Source organism: Scylla paramamosain, chromosome 4, assembly GCF_035594125.1.
Source record: "Scylla paramamosain isolate STU-SP2022 chromosome 4, ASM3559412v1, whole genome shotgun sequence".
Taxonomy (NCBI): Eukaryota; Metazoa; Arthropoda; class Malacostraca; order Decapoda; family Portunidae; genus Scylla; species Scylla paramamosain.
The window spans coordinates 10,140,001-10,156,387 of NC_087154.1; the positions used below are offsets into that span (position 1 = coordinate 10,140,001).

Consider the following 16,387-nt stretch of genomic DNA (forward strand, 5'->3'; position numbering starts at 1 on the left):
CTAACCAAAAATATCTCCAATAACTTTGCTTCTTCTTTCCCTCCTCTATTTCAACTAGATGGCACCACTGCTATCACATCTATTTCTAAAGCTGAACTCTTCGCTCAGACCTTTGGTAAAAACTCTACCTTGGACGATTCTGGGCTTGTTCCTCCCTCTCCTCCACCCTCTGACTACTTCATGCCACGTATTAAAATTCTTCGCAATGATGTTTTCCATGCCCTCGCTGGCCTAAACCCTCAGAAGGCTTATGGACCTGATGGGGTCCCTCCTATTGTTCTCCGTAACTGTGCCTCCGTGCTTGCACCTTGCCTAGTCAAACTCTTTCAGCTCTGTCTGTCAACATCTACCTTTCCTTCTCGCTGGAATTTTGCCTACATTCAACCTGTTCCTAAAAAGGATGACCGTTCTAATCCCTCAAACTACCGTCCTATTGCTTTAATTTCCTGCCTATCTAAAGTTTTTGAATCTATCCTCAACAGGAAGATTCTTAAACATCTATCACTTCACAACCTTCTATCTGATCGCCAGTATGGGTTCCGTCAAGGCCGCTCTACTGGTGATCTTCTGGCTTTCCTTACTGAGTCTTGGTCATCCTCTTTTAGAGATTTTGGTGAAACTTTTGCTGTTGCCTTGGACATATCAAAAGCTTTTGATATGGCACAAAGCTTTGATTTCCAAACTACCCTCCTACGGTTTCTATCCTTCTCTCTGTAACTTCATCTCAAGTTTCCTTTCTGACCGTTCTATTGCTGCTGTGGTAGACGGTCACTGTTCTTCTCCTAAATCTATTAACAGTGGTGTTCCTCAGGGTTCTGTCCTGTCACCCACTCTCTTCTTATTATTCATTAATGATCTTCTAAACCAAACTTCTTGTCCTATCCACTCCTATGCTGATGATACCACCCTGCACTTTTCCACGTCTTTTCATAGACGTCCAACCCTTCAGGAGGTAAACATATCACGCAGGGAAGCCACAGAACGTTTGACTTCTGATCTTTCTAAAATTTCTGATTGGGGCAGAGCAAACTTGGTATTGTTCAATGCCTCAAAAACTCAATTCCTCCATCTATCAACTCGACACAACCTTCCAGACAACTATCCCCTCTTCTTCAATGACACTCAATTGTGCCCCTCTTCTACAGTGAACATCCTCGGTCTGTCCTTTACTTATAATCTGAACTGGAAACTTCACATCTCATCTCTAGCTAAAACAGCTTGTATGAAGTTAGGCCTTCTGAGACATCTCCGCCAGTTTTTCTCACCCCCCAGCTGCTAACTCTGTACAAGGGCCTTATCCGTCCATGTATGGAGTATGCTTCACATGTCTGGGGGGGGTTCCACTCATACTGCTCTTCTAGACAGGGTGGAATCAAAAGCTTTTCGTCTCATCGACTCTTCTTCTCTAACTGACTGTCTTCAGCCTCTTTCTCACCGCCCCACTGTTGCATATCTAGCTATCTTTTACCGCTATTTTCATGCTAACTGCTCTTCTGATCTTGCTAACTGCATGCCTCCCCTCCTTCCGCGGTCTCGCTGCACAAGACTTTCTTCTTTCTCTCACCCCTATTCTGTCCATCTCTCTAACGCAAGAGTTAACCAGTATTCTCAATCATTCATCCCTTTCTCTGGTAAACTCTGGAACTCCCTGCCTGCTTCTGTATTTCCACCTTCCTATGACTTGAATTCCTTCAAGAGGGAGGTTTCAAGACACTTATTCATCAATTTTTTACCACTGCTTTGACCCTTTTATGGGACTGGCATTTCAGTGGGCATATTTTTTTATTGGATTTTTGTTGCCCTTGGCCAGTGTCCTTCCTACATGAAAAAAAAAAGCCTTTATTCAATACTTTTGTGACGAAATAGTCGTTTGCTTTAGGTTTCGTGAGGTGAGGAATCATAAGTGGAGTTTTTGAGTTATTCAGGTGTTTATGTATTTATTTATTTGTCTGTTTGTTTATTTGTGTATATTTATTATATTTGTGTATATTTATGATTTTTCTTGCAGCCTATTCATTATTCACTTACTTAGCTGTTTCTTTGTTTGTCGGCTTTCTTTAGTGTGTGTGTGTGTGTGTGTGTGTGTGTGTGTGTGTGTGTGTGTGTGTGTGTGTGTGTGTGTGTGTGTGTGTGTGTTGTGTGGACTTGTTCTTAAGAATACGGAAAAAAAACAACAACATTTCTCTGTATTAACATTACGCGAGGATTGCATGCTTCCCTTCTCCTCGCAGGCACGTATTCTCAGACCTTTCATTTGGGCACGCTCTAGTGGAAGTTATTGAACTTTTCAAGTGCGTTCATGATTATAGTGATAGTTTAACAAGGAATCTGTATCGCCAATAAGAAAACCACCTAGAAGAACCAGTCCAATCATCCCTGTAGTCTTTCATATGTAGTCCTTATGAGACTTCTACTACTACTACTACTACTACTACTACTACTACTACTACTACTACTACTACTACTACTACTACTACTACTACTACTACTACTGCTGCTACTACTACTACTACTACTACTACTACTACTACTACCATCGTTACTACATTTACCAAAGTCATCATTTCCTTTTCCTTCCCTTTTACTCTCTCAGTTAGACTTCTCTATTTTTGCAAAGAATATTTTTAGAAGCCACATCACTTGCCTCATATTGCTACACCCACGCTTCTCAAACCTTCCCTATCCTCCACCTCTCCCACAACGACCTTCCCTGCACGCCCACGCCCTCCCCGCCACCCACAGTTGGCCGCACTTCCCCCAACATGCCCTTTCTACCACCCACTCCTCATCACGCCCTCCCCACCACCCACATCTCGCTACACCCTCCTCACCACGCCCTCCAATCCCTTTCTACATCTCAAATTCCCATCCCTTTTTTTCCCCGTCACGCTCCCCAGACACCTTCCCATCTCTCCCCATCCCTCTTCTCTTCGCCACGCCCCAGTCTTTCCTCCCCTCCTCTCTCCTTCCCGTTGCTAATTACTTCAATATAACACACACATGATAAGTTAATAAAGGTGTTACTGTGGTTAGTAGTAGTAGTAGTAGTAGTAGTAGTAGTGTGTCTTATGGTGTAATGTGTCTTCGAATGGTAATGGTTGATGTGTTAAGAGTATAGATCACGTCACGTCACCTTTTGTCATGTCTTGTCTCGTTTTTGTCACGTTGCTTTGTGTAGAGCTAACTATGATAGGCAGTGTTGTTTTTTTGTTAGATTCTTTTTTTTTTGTTGTTGTTGTAGGTTCTTCTTCCTGTTATTATTGTTATTATTATTATTATTATTAGTAGTAGTAGTAGTAGTAGTAGTAGTAGTAGTAGTAGTAGTAGTAGTAGTAGTAATGTTGTTGTTGTTGTTGTTGTTGACTTCGTCGTCGTCGTTATCATCATCATCATCATCACCATCACCATTAACAATTTTTTTTATTCTTTGGTTTTTCATTATTACTTATTTCTAATGCTTATACTGTTTTATTTATTTATTTATTTATTTATTTATTTATTTAGAGAGAGAGAGAGAGAGAGAGAGAGAGAGAGAGAGAGAGAGAGAGAGAGAGATTGAGAGAAAGCTCCTCCTTCTCCTTCTCCTTCTCCTTCTCCTCCTCCTCCTCCTCCTCCTCCTCCTCCTCCTCCTCCTCCTCCTCCTCCTCCTCCTCCTCCTCCTCCTCCTCCTCCTCCTCGTCCAGTCCATCGTTACTCGTCACTTGTTACTACAGTACCTTCATGTGCGTAGCCTCATCCCTGCCCTCGTTTCACCCTTGTTTCCCGCAGACTATCTCATTTCGCTCACTGCGCTTAAAACCACGTGTGCAAGTGTGAAGCCTCGTGTGGTCTTACTGCCATGAGAGAGAGAGAGAGAGAGAGAGAGAGAGAGGGAGAGAGAGAGAGAAGGAAAATGCCATCTTTATTTATTTGACAGTTATTTATTTACTTGAATGTACACTTGCACCTTCTAGTTCCTCCCCATCCTTGTAGCCAGTCACAGCCAGTTAGTACTAGGCGCTCACTCGATCAAGGGGGAGCGTTGCACCTGGGAAAGAGAGACAGAGGAGTCCCGGGGTTGGGGAAGGGGGAAACAGTGGGAATGGCTTGTTCGAGGACGCGGAGAATAGAGGAAAATCAAAGAATAAAGAAGCAGTAGTACTAATTTCATGTACCAGTAAAAGGATATTGAAAGTAAAGGATATTGAAATGAAGAAGGCTGTTGTGAAACTGAAAATTCAATCAACACCAAACAACTGAACGAGACAATTAGCTGCCATTCGTTTCATGCAACCATTAACACCGTGACGAATGAAGTGACGCACATATTAAACATAAAAAAATAAATAAATAAATAAATAAATATATTAAATAACAAATGCTAATCAGAGAACATAAGAAAACATCGAGAACACGTCTGGTAAGTTTATATAAAAGTACCTATTACTTTAAACTTTTCATATTTCATTACCTTAGTTTCCTCTCGTTCATTCGTTCTTTCTTTCTTTCATTTAGTTAATTTCTTTTATTTCTTTGCTTTCTTTTCTTTTCTACTACATTTATCGTATTTCCTTCAGTAAATGTTTTTTTTCTCTCTCTTTTTAGCTGGTTTATATGAGAATGAACGAAGCTTCCTCAAAGGTTCGAGCTACTGATGAAAAGGCTGCGAGCGGAGGCAGTAGCAGTAGGGACAGCAATGGAAGAAGGTATACGAGTGTGTGTGGGTAAAAAAATAGCTTGAACTCCGTGCTATTTCTAGTGACGAAGCTTAGATGAGGAGAATGTCAGGTGAGCTTTCCAGTGATGCTGATAATTCTGAGGGGAAAATGTTTGACGTGAATGTTTGGAGGTTATGTTAATGTGTGGACGTGATCCGCCGGCACTGCTTGTTCTGGGTGGAATAGGGTAGAGCACTCTGCTCTCAGGATGAATGCCTTAATGTGGTGGTGGTGGTGGTGATTACCAGTATAATTGTCAAGTTGAAACATAACTTTGTTTTACCAGAATTTTATGGATAAATCTTTTGCAACAAGCTTTGTATGTGTTCATTATTAAACAAGCATCGTCCACCTTGCAGGAGCATGGGAGGTGAGCAGCTGACTGTGTAAGGGTGAACACGATGCCGCCGCCACGCCACACTCTGTCTGGGCTTAGCGTGTGTTTTGCATTAGGGAGATGTGAGGCAGATAGGTAGGACAGAAGTTTGAGTTTTAACTGCTTAAATTGTTAGATAAAGATACAACGAGCTCTTCGTCTTGTAGATTCTAATGGCATGATATTGGCATTATTCATTTTTGTAAAATTATGCCATCACTGCTTCTCCTCCAATCTATCTAATTTTCCGGTTGTGGACCGATTACATTTATATGAGTATGATATTCTGAGGTTTGTTGATAATTTACTACAACATACAGTACAGTTGTCCCTTAACACCCACTGGCGACAGATAACATACATCTATGGATTTTGAACTCTCTCTTACTTTAACCTTCACTTTAAAAGATCCTTTGTCTCCTTTTAATTCAGACATGAGAGCCAGAATGTGTGTGATTGTTTGTTTTACATGCCTTGCCTTATTTCAGCTACCACCCTGTTGCGGAATGTCAGCCTGGTGTGTACAGTAGATAGATGGATGCCTTGTCGCATTGTGTCTTGAGGGATGAAATAAGGAACAGCACTTTTAGCTTCTCAGGTATTTAATTTATTATTTATGCAGTTAATTGTAGGCAGAAAGGTTAAAAAAAAAAAAGTTAGAGCAAGAAACTATAAATACAATTTCATACAATGATAACAACGAATATTGAAATTAAGTTAGTAGTAAATCCAAAGATTAATATAATAGGAAACACCATGACAACTGAACTGCTATAAAGAAAATAACAAATACATATCAGAGATGATTTTAAAAGCATTGGATTCACACACTCACATTATGTTCATTCTCCTTTACTTGCCTCACACGATAAAGAATGAATCCACTCTGCAGAATACTGAGGCTGTGTATTCAAGAGGCTGATGAGATGAGAGCAACAGCAACAGTGGCAGAGTGAGGAGTAAAGACAGCAGAGGATAAGGATGGAGGTAGGTGGTGGATGCGTGAAGAAAATGTGATACCAAATAGAGCAATAATTTCCGAGGTGGTGATGAAAAGGAAGAATGGAATAGATAATAACTTTACCTTCTGTGGATATCACTCTAGTATTTGCATTCAGTACCTCACATTGTTTTGATTGTTTTGATATCTAGTGAGCAGGCAAGGTCATCATTATAACATTCCTATCACAGATCATCTTGTAGTTTGGAGGTATTTCTCATTGTTTGTGAGTCCTGAAGTGTATCGGAATGCAGGGAGGTTTCTTTAAGATGTGGATGAAAGACATGTTGTAACAAGAACAGTGGGGGAAAGGAATGAGGAAGAGAGAGAATCCTGGAATGACACAAATGAGTGTTTGCTGTCTTGGAGCAATTATAAATGTAGATGGATTTATGTTGAGAGAATTGGTGATTGGAAATATTTTGTTTAGGAAGAAGAATATTTATAAGTATACTTGGATGAAACAAAGGGAATGGTGTGAAAACTTTGTTGATAGTAATGACTGATTAAGTGATTTGTCTAGAAATGTAATAGAAAGACTGTTGGATGCGAGAGTTGAAAGATGAGGGAAGAGCAGAGGAGGTAATAGGAGGGTGTAAGCAGACTTCTCAGGATCAGTAATCAGGATAAACAATAAAGAACGGGTTCAATCTTGAAAAATTCATGTTCAAGAAAGAGAGAGGAAAGAATTGATTCTTAAATAGAGTGGTAAATGAATGGAACGGATTCAGTAATCAGGTTGTTAATGTTGAGTCATTAGGTAACTTTTAAAAGATTAGACAAATTTATGATAGGGATGATAAGTGGAAATAGATTGGTATGTTTCATATTAGGGCCCACAGAGAAGCGACGTGTAGGCCTTGTGGCTTCTTGCAGCTTATCTTATTTTCTTATGTTTATTATGTTTCTTATGAAGCAAGATGGATTGGTTATGGCAGGGAAGTGTTGAAAGTGGATGAGGCTGGTAGAAAATGGCAAGTTATAAAGTAAGAGTAGTTATTGAGTAATTTTAAAGTTGGTACAAGCAATGTTACTTTGCACCACGTGTTGTAGCACAGTCGGCTCACACTGGAGAAACCCAGGTTTTGAATCCTGAACCAGGTCTTTCATGTCATAGAAAAAAGACTTAGAATATTACTCTCTTGTATGTATATTCTGTGTGGTAGTATATATGTTTACCTCCCCGTGAGGCGGGGTTTACCCAAAGTAATAAACCAACGTGTAATAAAATGCAGAAGAGATAGAAAAATATAATTTCTCACGTATCCACTTTATTTGATAAAATATTTTAATGCTTGAATCAGAGAAAGCTTAAGGGTTTTATTATCCAAAGCCTGCAAGAGAACTACATGTGACATTTTGTCATTTGAAGTTTGTGTTTTACAGCATGGATCTTTCTGCTAATTTGTGCATCGAGGCCAGTTGTTATCTATATTTTGTGTAAAGGAAAAAAATTTACAGTCCTTTGTTTTCATAATCTATATGCATTATACAGGAAGTCTCGGGATGTGATAGTTCAAGTAATTGTAAGTCGAAAATACTGTATTTTGCGAGAAATTAACGTGTAAGTTCTGTGTTGCGGAAGCCAGGGTGAGCCTCCGCCTCCCTCCTCGGCTCGCTACGTACTCGAGTGGCGCTGCGTAACATTGTGGTAATTTTTTTATGTACAATCTACGCAGTCACATCCTTACAGGAAACATTTAGGAAGTGGAAGATTAAATTTTTGTATGTGACAGTTAAGAAAATGTACAGGTAACACAGCAACTTTTGGGGCGTCCACGTGTGGGGAGAGGAGGCGGAACTAAGGACTCTCTTTTAGGATTAGGAGTTATAACATTTAGATTAGATTTAACTTTGAAAAGCCCCTCACTGTTATTTAGCCAAATTCTGACGCCAGGAAGTGTCCAAGGAGGCAAAGACCCCCAACCCGTTCATGATTAGATAGTATTAGCTTCCCAAACCACAATTACAGCTTTAGCAACAGTCTCCAAATTTATTGTGCATTAGAAAACTTTGATTATACAAAATTGCATTTTTACCTAAACTGACATCCACATGACCAAAATACACATCTGCATCCATGAATGTCTGAATGCAGAATCCATTGGATCTCCAGCATAGACGTCACCAAGGATTATGTATACTAGGACTCTGTAGTATAGGAGGACAATCCATTTCAATGGGCGAGTTGGTCGCTGCGCGAACGCAACGCTGCCAAGCGACCAGAGGGATAAAACATTCACCCGCCGCACTGTAGAACGTTGGGAGACATGCAATTTGTCGACTCACGCAGCTTTTTGTTTGTATATACGTCGCCAAGATGTGTATTTGATCATGCTCAGCAGTGTTCTGTTCAAATCATTTTAAGTGAAATAAGGATTTGTCCTTTTTTTCGCTTTCCTAAGGATCATGAGAGGAGAGGTAACTTTTTTTTTTTACGCGGAAGTTCCTCCTTACTTTGTGTGTTGAACTCATAATGTATCTGAGCTCTAGTTAGTGTCAATGTGTGTGTGGTGAACTCATAATGTAGCTGAGCTCTAGTTAGTGTCAATGGTACTCTACTGGGCTTTTCAGGTGGCAGGTTATGTATTAGCCTAATGGTTACATGGCATTGTGACCGAGCTACTCTTGGTCATACCTTGAATCCAGCTTACAGATCTTCGTTTACAGAAGTGTGGTGTGAAAGTGGCTTCAATGTGAATTACCTGTCATAATGTATCAGCTCACCAATCACGCCGACATTCAAGCCCACTCTGCACTATCTTAGCAATGTGTTTTTATAGGTACAGTAGTAGATTTAGGCCAAAGTACCATTTCCACACATGACCATCCAAATTGCTTGGGATAGCCAACCAGGTGAGCCTGTGAATGCTGACTTCCTTATCCCTTTTGTCCATAGTCCATGATCCAGCCTTGTGATTGAGCCTGATAATTATTAAGCAAACAAGGAATGACTGAGTTTTGTGTGTGTGTGTGTGTGTGTGTGTGTGTGTGTGTGTGTGTGTGTGTGTGTGTGATTTGCATAACATTGAGTACTGTCAATAATTAATTAGATTACTCGAGGCAAATATAATATTCACTTTCCTGCCTTTAAGTTAGGAATGACATCATGACGTGTGTTGTTAAAGAAATCCTGAGCCGCAGTAAATTATTTTACTGGAAATTATTTTATTGTTAAACAGAAATACAGTAGGGTTGAGGATGAATATGAAGACAACAAAAACGTTCAACAGCTTTATACCTAAGAAATTAGAATTGAGAATGAGGTCATAGAAAGAGTTAGGAATATTCAGTATTTATGAAGGGGAAAAAAAAAAAAGCCCAGATCATGAAAAAATAAATCATCAGAAGGGTAGAATAGGATGGAGTGCTGTCATGGGGGGATGGGGGTGAGAGGATGCGTGAATGTTGTATTGATGTCTCTTTGTTTTAATTAATAGGTTTAATTAGATTTTGGGGTTTTTATTTAAAGCTGGTATTGAAGTACTTTTGCTTTGATTTGGTTTATTGTTCAGTTTAGTTTTGATTTAGCTGTTGTTAATATATATTAAAAATACTAGATTAGCTGCCACCAGTCATAGTTTATGTCAAATAATTTTGACCTTGCTTTACATGGCAGCGTCTTAGCCGGAGGTCTATAAGGCACCGGAAAAATTCCATGACAACCAGATTGTCTGTTACCCTGGAGTTCTGGGACCTATACCGAGAACAGTAATAACTAATCAATTCATAATAATAAAATTTTGACAATTAATTGATGGCTCAGGGATTTACCTTAATTCTTTGTAGAAAACATCCCAATTATGTAGATGTTACATTCAGTTGTGTGTGTATCACTGGTGTTTGACTACTACCTTATCCAAAACAATTTTCCCTAATCTGTTTACATCCTAAATTTTTGTTTCCTACCCCCTCAAAAAAAAAAAAAAAAAATGGCAAAGGAAATTTTACATCCTTCTCTCTGTGGACAACGGTGTCAATCAGTCCCTCACACATATAATTAATACATATAGGCACAAAAATGGTTATTTTCAAATGAAGAAAACCATTTTTAAACAATCCAGGGTCTCGAGCCCAGACGAACGTACCTGTGAACAACGATGTCATTTAGTCTATGATGCCAAAATCTTGCGCCCAGCATTATATACTGGCCGCCGTACTTGCCAGGAACTAATCCTCCACCTAACTGTCAGGATGAGGCAGCAGGCACCTGGCGAAACGATAATTACTCCCAGGTCTAAAGCACTGGATCAGGGGGTGCTGTGAACCTATTATTAAACCCAGCTGTTACCTCACTGAAGGATTCCCTTTGTGACTCATAACACAAGGGGCCAGTCACAGCCTGCCCTCTAAAGACAATTTATTTCCTTCACACAAAACTACAAATACCTAATTGCACACACATACCCTTCACTCAAAATTAAAAATTATCATGGCGACCTCTACACCAGCGTCGGAGTCCTCATCTGGGGAAGGGACCACAAATATCCCCAGGTCGACTGCTCTTTTGGTATCGATCCTAAGTATCTTGACACCCCCCTCAACTTTTTCTTTATTAACTTCTGCAACATTCACGGTCTTAGATCTAATTTTCAATCTGTAGAACACCACCTCTCCTCTACTAACCTCATCTTCTTTTCCTCACTGAATCTCAGGTGTCTGAGGCAACTGACAGTAGCCCCTTTTCTGTTCCCTCCTACTTTCTCTACCCTCATTTCCAATCCAAAGCTGCATGTTGTGTTTATGTGCGCAACGACTTAACCTGCTTTCATGCCCACACTCTTGAAATTTCCAAGTTTTCCACCATCTGGCTACGACTACAGAGTCACTCCCAAACTAAATTTATCTGTGCCGTATACCTCTCACCTAACTCCTCTGACTATAAGAAATTCTTTGACTAACTTCCAAAGTGGAGCACATTCTGACTCTCTTCCCTTTTGCGGAGATATCTATCCTTGGAGACTTCAATGTTCACCACCAGCTTTGGCTTTCCTCTCCCTTCATTCACCATCCTGGTGAACTAACCTTCAACTTTGCTATCCTCCACGACCTAGAGGAACTGGTGCAACAGCCTACTCGTATTCCTAACCGTCTTGGAGATACGCCCAACATTCTTCACCTTTCCCTAACCTCTAGTAATTCTGCTTATGCCTCTCTTCTCCGTAGGGCTCCTCCAATCACAATCTCATATCAGTATTTTGTCCTATCGCCCTAATCCCTCTTCAGGATTCCCCTAAGCGAAGGTGCCTCTGGCGTTTTGCCTTTGCTAGATGCGGGGGGACCTGCGGAGGTATTTTGCTGATCTTCCTTGGAATGACTACTGCTTCTGTGTCAGAGAACTGTCTCTGAGTGCCAAGCGCATAACAGAGATGATAGTGTCTGGCATGGAGGCGTACATTCCTCACTTTTTTTCTCGACCTAAACCTTCCAAACCTTGGTTTAACACAGCCTGCTCTCGTGCTATACATGACAGAGAGGTGGCCCACAAAAGGTATTTGAGCTTTCCATCATCATCCGCTTAATATTTCTGCCTGGAACCATGCCAAATCAGTTCTCCAACTAGTCAAAAACTCTTTCATTAATAGAAAATGTCAATCAAGATCTAACTCCCTTAGTGATTTCTGGCAACTAGCCAAAAACATCTCCAGTAACTTTGCTTCTTTTTCACTCCTTTATTTCAACCAGATGGCACCACTGCTATCACATTTATCTCTAAAGCTGAACTCTTCTCTCAAACCTATGTTAAAAACTCTATCTTGGATTAATCAGGGCTTGTTCCTCCCTCTCCTCCACACTCTGTCTACTTCATGCTATCTATTAAAATTCTTCGCTGTGATGTTTTCCGTGCTCTCGCTGGCCTAAACCCTCGGAAGGCTTATGGACCTGATGGGGTCCCTCCTATTGTTCTCGGAAACTGCGCCTCCTTGCTAGCACCTTGCCAAGTCATACTCTTCCAACTCTGTCTGTTAACATCTACCTTTCCTTCCTTCTGGAAGTTTGCCTACATTCGGTCTGTTCCTAAAAAGGGTGACCGTTCTAATCCCTCAGACTACCGCCCTATTGTTTTAATTTCCTGCCTATCTAAAGTTTTTGAATCAATCCTCAACAGGAAGATTCTTAAACATCTATCAATTCACAACCTTCTATCTGATCGCCAGTATGTGTTCCATCAAGGCCGCTCTACTGGTGATCTTCTGGCTTTCCTTACTGAGTCTTGGTCATCCTCTTTTAGAGATTTTGGTGAAACTTTTGCTGTTGCCTTAGACATATCAAAAGTCTGGCACAAAGCTTTGATTTCCGAACTATCCTCCTATGGCTTCTATCCTCTCTGTAAATTCATCTCTCCTTTCTGACCGTTCTATTGCTGCTGTTATGATGGTCATTGTTCCTTTCCTAAATCTATTAACACTGGTGTTCTTCAGGGTTCTGTCCTGTCATCCACTCGTTCTATTATTCATCAATAATCTTCTAAATCAAACTTCTTGTCCTATTGACTCCTACGTTGATGATACTACCCTGCACTTTTCCACGTCTTTTCATAGACGTCCAACCCTTCAGAAAGTAAACAGTTCACGCAGTGAAGCCACAGAATGCCTGACTTCTGATCTCTCTAAAATTTCAGATTGGGGCAGAACAAACTTGGTTTTGTTCAATGCCTCAAAATCTCAATTCCTCCACCTATCAGGTCGACACAACCTTCCAGACAACTATCCCCCTCTTCTTCAATTACACTCAACTGTCCCCTCTTCTACACTGAACATCTCGGTCTGTCCTTTTCTTATAATCTAAACTGTAAACTTCACATCTCATGTCTAGCTAAAACAGCTTCTGTGAAGTTAGGTGTTCTGAGTTTTTCTCACCTCCCCTCCCCCACCCCAGCTGCTAACTTTGTACAAAGGCCTTATCCGTCCATGTATGGAGTATGCTTCACATATCTATGGGGTTCCATCCATACCGCTCTTTTAGACAGGATGGAATCAAAAGTTTTTCGTCTCATCAGCTTTCCTCCAACTGACTGTCTTCAACCTCTTTCTCATCGCCGCAATGTTGCATCTCTAGCTGTCTTCTACCGCTATTTTCATGCTAACTGCTCTTCTGATCTTGCTAACTGCTTGCCTTCCCTCATCCCCTAGTCTCGCTGCACAAGACTTTCTTCTTTCTCTCATCCCAATTCTGTCCACCTCTCTAATGCAAAAATTAACCAGTGTTCTCATTCACTCATCCCCCTTCTCTGGTAAACTCTGGAACTCCTTGCCTGCTTCTGTATTTCCACCATGTCAGTGGACTTTTTTTTTTTTTTCCTTGGCTGGTGTCCCTCCATAAAAAAAAAAAAAAAAAAATTGCAATATCCTTAATAGTTTATCATCCATCCACATTCACATATTCTTCTTGAAAATTTTTGCTAATGGTCCTACGTACTCTTGGATTCTAACACTGTCTATTAATAATTTTTGGATCTAAATATTAACAAAGAAATTCTCTCAAAATACATAATATTGTCAGTTCTGGCATATTTTCTCATAATCTACAATGTTTTGTGATTGGGATTTCCATGTGACTGGCCCACCAGAAACCGCGAATATGGCTATTTTCCAGTTGCCTTGTAAACCAAAGGATATTACTCAGCGCGCCTTCTTCATCTCCATTATTCAACCACTTGTAGCTTACAATTTAATTTAAATTTCTTGTTCTAAAGTTTTACTGATTCCAAAAGTATATACAAGATTTTGTTTACGTAATCGAGAGGCAAGTAAATTTTTATATTCATGACCGTTCCTTTAGGCTATAAAAATTATTTCACGGGATTATTATTATTGGGATGGTATTCTCTTCCCCCTCTTTTTTTTCCTCCCTATTTGCAATTTTGTCCCATGACAGTGCCTTGGGGAAACTGAACAATGTAATGAAGAATAATCTCCCTCTTTCAATAAAAAGAAAAGTATATAGGTAACTTCCAATGTGGAGCACATTCTGACCCTCTTCCCTTTTGCAGAGATCTCCATTCTTGGAGACTTCAATGTTCACCACCAGCTTTGGCTTTCCTCTCCCTTGAATGACCATCCTGGTGAACTAGCCTACAACTTTGCTATCCTCCATGACCTAGAGCAATTGGTGCAACACCCTACTCGTATTCCTGACCGTCTTGGAGATACGCCCAACATTCTTGACCTTTTCCTGACCTCTAATCCTTCTGCTTATGCTGTCACCCTTTCTTCTCCGTTGGGCTCCTCCGATCACAATCTCATATCTTTATCTTGTCCTATCACTCCAATCCCTCCTCAGGATCCCCCTAAGCGAAGGTGCCTCTGGAGTTTTGCCTCTGCTAGTTGGGGGACCTGAGGAGGTATTTTGCTGATTTTCCTTGGAATGACTACTGCTTCCGTGTCAGAGACCCGTCTTTGTGTGCTGAGCGCATAACAGAGGTGATAGTGTCTGGCATGGAGGCGTACATTCCTCGCTCTTTTCTCGTCCTAAACCTTCTAAACCTTGGTTTAACACAGCTTGTTCTCGTGCTATACATGATAGAGAGGTGGCCCACAAAAGGTACTTAAGCCTTCCATCACCAGAATCTCATGCACTTTATATTCCTGCCCGGAACCATGCCAAGTCTGTTCTCCAACTAGCCAAAAACTCCTTCATTAACAGAAAATGTCAAAACCTTTCAAGATCTAACTCCCCTTGTGATTTCTGGCATCTAGCCAAAAATATCTCCAATAACTTTGCTTCTTCTTCTTTCCCTCCTCTACTTCAACCAGATGGCACCACTGCTATCACATCTATTTCTAAAGCTGAACTCTTTGCTCAAACCTTTGCTAAAAACTCTACCTTGCACGATTCTGGGCTTGTTCCTCCCTCTCCTCCACACTCTGACTACTTCATGCCACCTATTAAAATTCTTCGCAATGATGTTTTCCATGCCCTCGCTGGCCTAAACCCTCGGAAGGCTTATGGACCTGATGGAGTCCCTCCTATTGTTCTCCGAAACTGTGCTTCTGTGCTTGCACCTTGCCTAGTCAAACTCTTTCAGCTCTGTCTGTCAACATCTACCTTTCCTTCTTGCTGGAAGTTTGCCTACATTCAACCTGTTCCTATAAAGGGTGACCGCTCTAATCCCTCAAACTACCGTCCTATTGCTTTAATTTCCTGCCTATCTAAAGTTTTTGAATCTATCCTCAACAGGAAGATTCTTAAACATCTATCACTTCACAACCTTCTATCTGATCGCCAGTATGGGTTCCGTCAAGGCCGCTCTACTGACTTTCCTTACTGAGTCTTGGTCATCCTCTTTTAGAGATTTTGGTGAAACTTTTGCTGTTGCCTTGGATATATCAAAAGCCTTTGATAGAGTCTGGCACAATGCTTTGATTTCCAAACTACCCTCCTACGGTTTCTATCCTTCTCTCTGTAACTTCATCTCAAGTTTCCTTTCTGACCGTTCCATTGCTGCTGTGGTAGACGGTCACTGTTCTTCTCCTAAATCTATTAACAGTGGTGTTCCTCAGGGTTCTGTCCTGTCACCCACTCTCATCTTATTATTCATTAATGATCTTCTAAACCAAACTTCTTGTCCTATCCACTCCTACGCTGATGATACCACCCTGCACTTTTCCACGTCTTTTCATAGACGTCCAACCCTTCAGGAGGTAAACTTGTTATTGTTCAATGCCTCAAAAACTCAATTCCTCCATCTATCAACTCGACACAACCTTCCAGACAACTATCCCCTCTTCTTCAATGACACTCAACTGTCCCCCTCTTCTACACTGAACATCCTCGGTCTGCCCTTTACTTATAATCTGAACTGGAAACTTCACATCTCATCTCTAGCTAAAACAGCTTCTATGAAGTTAGGTGTTCTGAGACGTCTCCGCCAGTTTTTCTCACCCCTCCAGCTGCTAACTCTGTACAAGGGCCTTATCCGTCCATGTATGGAGTATGCTTCACATGTCTGGGGGGGTTCTACTCATACTGCTCTTCTAGACAGAGTGGAATCAAAAGCTTTTCGTCTCATCAACTCCTCTCCTCTAACTGACTGTCTTCAGCCTCTCTCTCACCGCCGCAATGTTGCATATCTAGCTGTCTTCTACCGCTATTTTCATGCTAACTGCTCTTCTGATCTTGCTAACTGCATGCCTCCCCTCCTTCCGCGGCCTCGCTGCACAGGACTTTCTTCTTTCTCTCACCCCTATTCTGTCCACCTCTCTAACGCAAGAGTTAACCAGTATTCTCAATCATTCATCCCTTTCTCTGGTAAACTCTGGAACTCCTTGCCTGCTTCTGTATTTCCACCTTCCCATGACTTGAATTCCTTCA

The 16,387-nt window shown here is 40.9% G+C and overlaps 1 protein-coding gene across 14 annotated transcripts in view; it reads left to right on the forward strand.

Moving 5' to 3' along the window:
* Window positions 1-16,387, forward strand: part of LOC135099713 (uncharacterized) — a 208,343-nt gene that overhangs the window by 186,343 nt on the left and 5,613 nt on the right. For 5 of the 14 annotated variants that reach the window (XR_010268294.1, XR_010268293.1, XR_010268303.1 and 2 more), the window contains 2 exons: window positions 4,585-4,685; window positions 5,966-6,060. Coding sequence is in view for 2 of the 14 variants with exons in the window: in XM_064002180.1 (XP_063858250.1) it covers window positions 4,585-4,685; window positions 5,966-6,029 (165 nt within the window). In the remaining 12 variants the exon portion in view is untranslated. Of the gene's footprint in view, window positions 1-4,584; window positions 4,768-5,056; window positions 5,170-5,561; window positions 5,672-5,965; window positions 7,384-16,387 lie in introns of those variants that run through there. The other 9 variants (XR_010268296.1, XR_010268304.1, XR_010268299.1 and 6 more) reach the window with 5 other exon arrangements.